This window comes from Muntiacus reevesi, chromosome 5 (assembly GCF_963930625.1).
Source record: "Muntiacus reevesi chromosome 5, mMunRee1.1, whole genome shotgun sequence".
Taxonomy (NCBI): domain Eukaryota; kingdom Metazoa; phylum Chordata; class Mammalia; order Artiodactyla; family Cervidae; genus Muntiacus; species Muntiacus reevesi.
In genome coordinates, this window is record NC_089253.1 from 25,783,337 (window position 1) to 25,793,271 (window position 9,935).

Genomic DNA, 9,935 nt, shown 5'->3' on the forward strand with positions numbered 1-9,935 from the left:
CATTACTTTACTAAACATTTTATGTTTATTATCTTACTTCACACTGACATCATCAGTGAGGCTGGTGATCCGGACTTTGGATGAGATGAGAGACCAACCTGAACCTTTGATTTCAACATTGTGAGACCTGGAGCATACAACAAGCTATCATGATCCAGAGAAAATATAAAATAGATAATTTCGCTTGTTTTGTAGTGCTCATGACATATCAATAGAAATTTGTGTGGCTTTCTCCCTTTTGCACATCTGTGTATGCCTATGTGTATGGTGTGTGTGTTTGTGTGTGTGTGTGTGAGAGAGAGAGAGAGAGAATGAGAGGGATATAACAGAGAGATGAAATCATTCTATCTCCTTTTTCAAGGGAGGTTTGTGGTAAGCAAAGTTGAGTATGACTCTAGAATTACCTACCTTGTATAAAGCAGTTCTCAGTTCTCAATAAAACGTTGGGTGCTATTGATGTTCCCAGAGAGAGAGAGAGAGAGAGAGAGAGAGAGAGAGAGAGAGAGACCAGAAGTGTGGAGAAATGTCAAACAGGAGTGTAGTGACAATGTTCATCCTCTCGGGCCTTCCCCATTCTCCAGAGTGGGTCACGCTCCTCTTTGGAATCTTCCTGGTGATCTATGTCCTCACTGTGGTGGGGAACCTTCTCATCCTGCTGGTGATCACAATGGATCCCCGCCTGCACACCCCCATGTACTACTTCCTGAGCAACCTGTCCTTCATTGACATGTGGTTCTCCACGGTCACTGTGCCCAAAATGCTGATGACCCTGGTGTCCCCAGAAGGCAGTGCTATCTCCTTTCCCAGCTGTGTGGCCCAGCTCTACTCCTTCCACTTCCTGGGCAGCACCGAGTGCTTCCTCTACACTGTCATGTCCTATGACCGCTTCCTGGCCATCAGTTACCCACTCAGGTACGCCAGCATGATGAGTGGGAGGACGTGTGCCATCCTGGCCACAGTCACGTGGCTCAGTGGTTCTCTGCACTCTGCTGTCCAGACCACACTGACGTTCCGTTTGCCCTTCTGTGGACCCAACCAGATCCAGCATTACATCTGTGACGCCCCACCCATCCTCAAACTGGCCTGTGCAGACACCTCTGCCAACGAGTTGGTGATCTTTGTCAACATTGGGGTGGTGGCCTCAGGCTGCTTTCTCCTGATAGTGCTGTCCTACGTGTCCATCGTCCATTCCATCCTGAAGATCCGCACCTCAGAGGGGAGATGGAGAGCCTTCCAGACCTGTGCCTCCCACTGCACTGTGGTCCTTTGCCTCTTTGTTCCCTGTGTTTTCATTTACCTGAGACCAGGCTCCAAGGAGGTTGTGGACAGGATTGTGGCTGTTTTCTACACTGTGATGACGCCCCTTCTGAACCCTGTGGTCTACACCCTGAGGAACAAGGAAGTGAAGAAAGCTCTGTTGAAGCTGAAAGACAAAGTAGTGTATTCACAGAGCAAATAATCTCTGCTATGTAGACTTGCTCATTTAACAAACACAGCAATAGAATAGTATAATGAAACATAGGAATAAAACACAGGATAGTACAATGTATGATTTTATCAGTGTGAAATATTTTAAATATACAGTTCTCAGTGTTAAACTTGATCCAAACTTCTTAGTCAGGAATATTTGTTCCAAAAATTTTTTTCAAATTGAAAAAAATTGCAAATATTTTATTTATGATAAACATGCTAAATTTTGGTCTATGAAATAATTTCTCTTCAATACATCGTTTTACATTTTCCTCTAATTTTTTTTCATGTATAATTGACATATAACATGGTTTTTACCTTTTTAAAGATTGAATATTCAACTTGGATCTTGGATGCAAAATAGTGAGCTATTTTTATATACTTAGTGAAAGTTATGACCAACCTAGATAGCATATTGAAAAGCGGAGACGTTACTTTGCCAACAAAGGTCTGTCTGGTCAAGGCTATGGTTTTTCCAGTGGTGATGTATGGATGTGAGAGTTGGACTCTAAAGAAAGTTGAGCACCGAAAAATTGATGTTTTTGAACTGTGGTGTTGGAGAAGACTCTTGAGAGTCCCTTGGACTGCAAAGAGATTCAACCAGTCCATCCTAAAGGAGATCAGTCCTGGGTGTTCATTGGAAGGACTGATGCTGAAGCTGAAACTCCAGTACTTTGGCCACCTGATGTGAAGAGTTGACTCATTGGAAAAGACCCTGATGCTGGGAGGGATTGGGGGTAGGAGGAGAAGGGGATGACTGAGGATGAGATGGTTGGATGGCATCACCGACTCGATGGTCATGAGTTTGAGTAAACTCCAGGAGTTGGTGATGGACAGAGAGGCCTGGCGTGCTGTGATTCATGGGGTCACAAAGAGTCAGACACGACTGAGTGACTGAACTGAACTGAACTGAAAGTTGATAATAAGTTTTTTTTTTTTTTTTTTTTTTTGGTCTTAGGCATCCAAATTGGGGACACTGCTCAAGAACAGCCAAAATTATCAGAGGCCATTTATTGAGGCAGCTGTGCACCTGCCTCCTCAGTTCTTTTTCTGGCTGCATGTATGTGTATGTATGTGTGTGTATGTGTGTGTGCCTGTGTGTGTATGTGTGTATGTATGTGTGTGCATGTGTGTGTATATGTGTGTATGTATGTGTGTGTGTATGTGTGTGTATGTGTGTGTGCCTGTGTGTGTGTTTGCATGAAGGTCCCAAGGTAACACCTCGCTTCCCAAGACATCTTGACCCTGGTCAGTGCTCCCACACTGAAAGAGTCCCACACATCTGAGAGGCTTGTTGTCTCTCTAGGTAGGTCTGCCAGGAGAAGCTATGGATCTGAGAGGCTCCTTTCAGAGACTGGGAACCATCACCACCTTCAGTGAGCCCTGAAGTTTCTCAGATTTGGTCAGTGTGATCAAAAGGAAGCTACCATCAGACACCTCCAGTCCCCATCACATATTCTGACCTTAAATTCCTATATTAATGGAGCAGATGCTCATATTCAGCACAACCATTCTATGCTGGGTCAAATCACTATGGATGGTGATGGGGGTCATTCAGCTCAGCGAGCACCTTCTCTCAATATTTCAGAGTCTTGGAAATTCAGATTCACCAAACCTCAACCTTCTCTAGGACAAGGACACCCTACATTGTAGGCTGGAGACAAGGGTGCTTCTTATTTAGAAAGAAAGTAGAAACATTAAAGTGTAATTAAATCACATGGCATCATGGGATTTCAAAATATTTCTTTTACAAGTTAGAAAAATCAGGCCTAGTAAAGACAAAACACCCTGAAAAACCCACAATGCAGACCTACACAGCCCATACAAGTGGACTTCCACATGCAATGGGTGAAGTGCTGTCACTGCATGTAAACAAAAGCAAATATTGGTTCAAATAAGGTTAGAAATAATTATGCTCTGTATCTCTGTTTTTCAGCTGTGGAAGACCTTCTCTAGCAATACTGTTTGGAGGATTCAGTGAGTTAGTAGAAGTAAAAGTCCTTTGAGATGTGAAAGTATTGGTCATCCAGTCTCATCTGACTTTTTGTGACTCTGTGGACTGTAGCAGTACTGTCCACAATAGTTTCTTAATTCAACTTTTAAAGTTCAAACCTGGGACCACCAGCTAGATAGCCTGATTCTCAGAATCAACCCTTTCACAAGCTATTTTCATGATTGACTAGTGATTCATGCATCTTAAAAAATATAGTAGTTTTGAAGATATATGAAAGTAGCTTTCTTTAAATCACTGATAATAAGTTAGTATCATGATTGACACCATTATTTGTGATGTAATTATTCCAAATGTTTTGATAAATTTGATATTCCCATACTTAATAGTTTTCAAGTAATTTAACTGCAATAAAGTCCTTGAAACATTAAAATTATATGGAATTAAATTATTTGGAAGAAGTCAGAGGCAAAAACATAAATGTTATTGAGCTTGGGATATACTAGACACCTTATTTACTCTTTACTAGAGACTTCATCAGTATATGAACCTTATGCCATAGGTACTATTGATACATAATGTAGAAAACTGAAGATGATTAGGTTCCTTACTGTGTGAATCCCAAATTCACACAGTTAGTAAGGAATGTGGTTAAGGCTTAAACACAAATGGGTTGGGTTAAGTCGCTCAGTTGTGTCTGACTCTTTGCAACCCCAGGGACTATAATCTACCAGGCTTCTCTGTCCATGGGATTTTACAGGCAAGAATACTGGAATGGGTTGCCATGTTCTTCTCCAGGATTTCTTCTTGACCCAGGGATCGAACCCAGGTCTCCCACATTGCAGGCAGATGCTTTACCGTCTAAGCCCCCAGGGAAACCCTGCACCCAAATACTCAGCACCAAAACCCATGGAGTGAAATTCTAGCCTGCATTGGTACAACAGAATTTCAGGACCTTTTAATTCTTTGAGGACAAAACATCAGTTAACATCAATAATCACTGAAATAACAAAGAACAGAATTTTGTACAGTTCTGTGTAGTTTATATATCAAATATAGGCTTAAAAACAAAAACAAAAACCTAATTTCCCCCCATATACTATGAAAAGCACCTTAGCTACCCTAACTCTGCCTGACTTAGATTCTAAGTGCTTTATAACATTATTTATTTGTGAACGTCCCATTAATTTGTGGACTTCTCAAGGAAAAATATTGTCTTTTCTTGCAGTATCCCACCTTCATAATTGTTGGTCTCATTTCTTTAAGATGCTCTCCCTGCTACAGACTCTTTTCACTTCCCAGTATGTTTCTATTTTCTGAGGGACCCAATTTCTGATGCATACACTCATAATTTTAGATATCACTGCTAAACAGGGGAGAAAGCAATGGCAACCCACTCCAGTACTCTTGCCTGGAAAATCCCAAGGACAGAGGAGCTTGTTGGGCTGTAGTTCAAGGGGTCACTAAGAGTCAGAAGTGACTGAGTGACTTCACTTTTACTTTTCACTTTCGTGCATTGAAAGAGGAAATGGCAACCCACTCCAGTACTCTTGCCTGGAGAATCCCAGGGACTGGGGAAGCCTGGTGGGCTGTCTATGGAGTTGCACAGAGTCGGACACGACTGAAGCGACTTAGCAGCAGCAGCTAAACTGGGGCCTTCTGTGTCTGTCCTTGCTGTTCCTGCCTTCCTTGTTCAAGTTCCTAATAACTTCAGTTTGTCAGATATTCCATTAGTAGATAAAATTATTGCATCAAATTTCATGTATTTAAACTTTTTTCCCTCTTACTCAACATTTGCCTCTTATGTGCTATGATTGTCCCAGCAAAATGTATGCTGAAGTTCAGAGGTTCTGCCCATAATCCTTCCTCACACCTTTCTTTGGACAGAGGAGCCTGGTGGGCTACATTCCATGGGGTTGCATAGAGTCAGACACAACTGAGCAACTTTCACTTTCACTTCATTAAACAAACTAGAATACCTTCCCTCCTTGAGAGGCATAGATATGAACTGGGATAAGGTTTTCTCAACCGTCTGACCCTAAAGTATTCCCATCTTCTCTTTGCTTGAACTAGTATGGCACTCTCTTAGTCCCTTCAGGAGCCATACTTCTTACTGCCTTAGGGAGGTGCTGCTCCTGGGAAATCCGAAGTGATAACTCTTCATCTTCCCCTGTTCACCTGTCTACCTCATACTTATTTCTGAGGTCTCAACTTAAATATCACTTCTTCCTGAAAGTCTTCCCTGGGCAGAAACCATTTCATCCTCAATTTAAATTACTCATCCAATTGGAAGAATCATTATTATTATTATTATTTTTGGAAGAATCAATATTATTGAAATGACTGCATTACCCAAAGCAATCTACAGATTCAATGCAATCTTTATCAATTACCAATGGTGTTTTTCACAGAATTAGAACAAAAAATTTAAAACTTGCACAGAAACACAAAGGACCTTGAATAGCCAAAACAATACTGAGATAGAAGAATGGAGCTGGAGCAGTCATGGTCCCTGACTTCAGACTATACTACAAAGCTACAGTCATCAAAACAGTATGGTACTGACAAGGAAACAGATGCATAGATCAATGAAACAGTATAGAAAGTCCAGAAATAAACTCACACCCTTATGATCCATTAATCTATGACACAGGGAACAAGAATATACATTGGAGAAAAGACAGTCTCTTCACTAAGTGGTCCTGAAATAAAGTGGGCCTCTACATGTAAAAGAATGAAATTAGAAGAATCCCTAACACCATACACAAAAATAAACTCAAAATGGTTTAATGACCTAAATGTAAGATTTGACACCATGATACTCCTAGGAGAGAATATAGACAAGATATTCTTTGACATAATTCATAGTGATATTTCCTTAGATCAATCTCCCAAGGCAAAAGATGTGAGAGCAAAAATAACCAAATGGGAACTAATCAAGCTTAAAATCTTTTGCACAACAGAGGGAACCATCAACAAAACAAAAAGACAACTGATAGCCTGAGAAAAAATATTTTCAAATGATGCAACTGACAAGAGACTAATTTCCAAAATAAACAATAGTGTATATAAATCAAATCAGAAAACAAACAACCCAATCAAAAAAATGGGCAGAAGACCTAAATAGACATTTCTCCAAAGAAGACATGCAGATGGCCAAAAGGCACATGAAAAGATGTTCAACATTGCTAATTATTGGAGAAATACAAATCAAAACTATAATAAAGCATCACCTCACACCTGTCAGAAAGGCCATCATCAGAATGTCTACAAATAGTAAATGCTGGAGATGATGTGGAGAAAAGGGAACCCTTCAATATTGTTGGTAGGAATCTAAATTGGTACAGCCAGTATGGAGAACAGTATGGAGGTTCCTTGAAAAACTAAAAATAGAACTATCGTGTGACCCTACAATTCCACTCCTGGGCATGTCTGGAGAAAACCATAATTTGAAAACATACATACACTCCAATGTTCATTGCAGCACTATTTAAATAACTAAGACATGGAATCAACCAAAATGTCCATCAACTGATGAATAAAGAAGACGTATTATAAATTTATTATGGAATACTACTCAGTCATAAAAAAGAACAAAATATTGCCATTTGTGGCAAAATGTAGATTATCTAGAGATAATCATGCTAAGTGAAGTACATCAGAGAGAGAAAGACAAATATGATATCATTCATTTGTGGAATCTAAAAAATGATATTAATGAATTTATTTACCAAACAGACCTAGACTTATAGACATAGAAAACAAACTTATGGTTGCCAATGGGAAAGTGGAGGGTAGGGGTAAATTTGTAATTACCAGATACACTACTATATATAAAATAAATAAACAAAAAAATCCTAATGTATAGCCCAAGGAACTATATTCAATATCTTGTAATAATCTATAATGCAAAATAATATGAAAATATATATATGTGTGTGTAATTTAATCACTTTTCTGTACACTTGAAACATTGTAAGTCAACTATAATCTGATAAAAAATAACAATAAAAAATAAATGAATAAATAAAATTAATAAATTAAAAATAAATAAAATTGAAAGAACAGTAAGAGAGATAAACAGAGAAAGATGAGACAGATGGGACAGCATGAAAAAGCTCTGGAAAATAAAGTAAAGTAATGGATAATTGAAATGCTTCAGTAGTGAATCCTTTTTGTTGAAAGACAGTGAAAGCCACTCAGCCGTGTCTGATCCTTTGTGACCCCATGAACTGTATAGTCCCTGGAATTCTCTAGGCCAGAATACTGGAGTGGGTAGCCTTTCCCTTCTCCAGGGTATCTTCCCAACCCAGGGATTGAACCCAGGTCTCCCGCATTGCAGGCAGATTCTTTACCAGCTGAGCCACAACGGAAGCCCAAGAATATTGGAGTGGGTAGCCTATCTCTTCTCCAGTGGATCTTTCCGACCCAGGAATCGAACCGAGGTCCTCTGCATTGCAGGCAGATTCTTTACCAGTTGAGCCATCAGGGATGCCCATATTATCAAATATTAATCAGAACAGCATTATTTGTAAATACTTCTTTATGTCATTATTATGCCCTAAGAGTTACAAGTGCTGTTTTTAAAAAAGGAAAATAGAAAGAGTAAAATAATTCACAATCGGTATGTGCATTGCACTTAGGGAGTGAGGTTTTTGTTCAGTCACTCAGTCATGTCTGACTCTATGTGACCCCATGGACTGCAGCACACCAGGCCTCCCTGTCCTTCACCTTCTCCCATAGCCTACTCAGATTAAGGTCCCTTGAGTTGGTGATGCCATCCAATCATCTTGTCTTTTGTTATTCCCTTCTCCTGCCTTCAATCTGTCCCAGCATCAGGGTTTTCTGAAATGAGTCAGTTCTTCCCATTGGGGGGCCAAAGTATTGGAGTTTCAGCTTCAGCATCAGTCCTAATGAATATTCAGGACTGATTTCCTTTAAGATGGACTGGCTTGATCTCCTTGCAGTCCAAGGGACTCTCAAGAGTCTTTTCCAACACCACAGTTCAAAAGCATCAGTTATTTGGTGCTCAGCTTTCCTTATAGCCCAACTCTCACACCCATACATGACTACTGGGAAAACAAGAGCTTTGACTGGATGGACTTTTGTTGGCAAAGTAATGTCTCTGCTTTTTAATATGCTGTCTAGGTTGGTCATAGCTTTTCTTCCAAGGAGCAAGCGTCTTTTCATGTCATAGCTGCTGTCACCATCTGCAGTGATTTTGGAGCCCAAGAAAATAAAGTCTGTCACTATTTCCATTGCTTCCCCATCTATTTCCCATGAAGTGGTGGGATCTGATGCCATGATCTTATTTTTTAATGTTGAGTTTTAAGCCAACTTTTTCACTCTCCTCCTTCACCTTCATCAAGAACCTCTTGAGTTCCTCTTTGCTTTCTACCATAAGGCTGGTGTCATCTGCATATCTGAGGTTATTAATATTTCTCCCAAAAATCTTGTTTCCAGTTTGGGCTTCATGCAGTTCGGCATTTCTCATGGTGTACTCTTTATATAAGTTAAATAAGCGGGTTACTGTGTATAGCCTTGACGTACTCCTTTCCCAATTTTGCACCAGTCCATTTTCCCATGTCCAGTTCTAACTGTTGCTTCTTGACCTGCATACAAGTTTCTCAGTAATGATGAAAACTGAGTGAAACTTTCAACACACTGTGCTGTATTTTGATGTATTCTCTTGAGACTCTCCTTGAAATAACTGAAATAACCAGTGGAGCACTGACCTTGTTCTTGGAGACATTATTATGGTGTTGTTCCTTTGTTAACCTGAATTTTAAAATATTGTTTTTAGTAATATGATGTGTATGATTGATTCCTTGAAGATGTTTTCACTGAGTTTATTAGGACTGGAAAAGGATCCTAAATTATAGAAGTTAGTAGTTAAATTATAAGAAGTCAATAGTTAACATAGAATCTGGCTCAACTCCATAATGAATAGGGATGACTGACCGTGGAAAAGCTGCCTGAAAACTCAACATTCAAGACATTAAGATCAGGGCATCCGGTGCCATCACTTCATGGCAAATAAAAGGGGAAAAAGTGAAATGACCATTTATGACATCTGGGCAATCTTATGTTTAGAATAAACATGAGTTTATCCATATCACTAATAAGGAAATAGGGTAACTGAGTCCTTCTTTCCTCTTAGGCATAAGTACTAGCTCCAGAAAGTCATGAACTCCTCTCAGGAGTGTTCAGATAACAAACACATAGAGAAATATGCAGATAATTATTAAAAATCTTTCATTAGTCCCTTTCTGTTGTTTTTCTGTTCATCTAGGGAGCCTGAACACCCAAGAGTAATCTTATTCCCTGAGAAAGCAAATCAAGTTACATACTACCTTTCCAACTATGTGAGCTTCATTCTCTGCCCTTAAGTTGGTTGGATCCTTGAACAGAAATGAACCACTGTTTCTCAACAAGCAATCACAGGTACACCAGCTCTTTGAGTAGTAACTTGCAAATAAGTGCTTCGATATAGCATGTTGAGTGTTCAACATTC

General features: G+C 39.6%; 1 protein-coding gene across 1 annotated transcript; it reads left to right on the forward strand.

Moving 5' to 3' along the window:
• The first annotated feature begins 523 nt into the window (after positions 1-523).
• Positions 524-1,459, forward strand: LOC136169070 (olfactory receptor 10G9-like). The gene has a single exon (XM_065936831.1). It carries the CDS (start codon positions 524-526, stop codon positions 1,457-1,459), a length of 936 nt encoding a protein of 311 aa, XP_065792903.1.
• Positions 1,460-9,935: the final 8,476 nt, after the last annotated feature.

Coding starts and splice junctions, on each gene's coding strand:
- LOC136169070 (XM_065936831.1), top strand. CDS start 524: ATGTCAAACAGGAGTGTAGTGACAATGTTCATCCTCTCGGGCCTTCCC.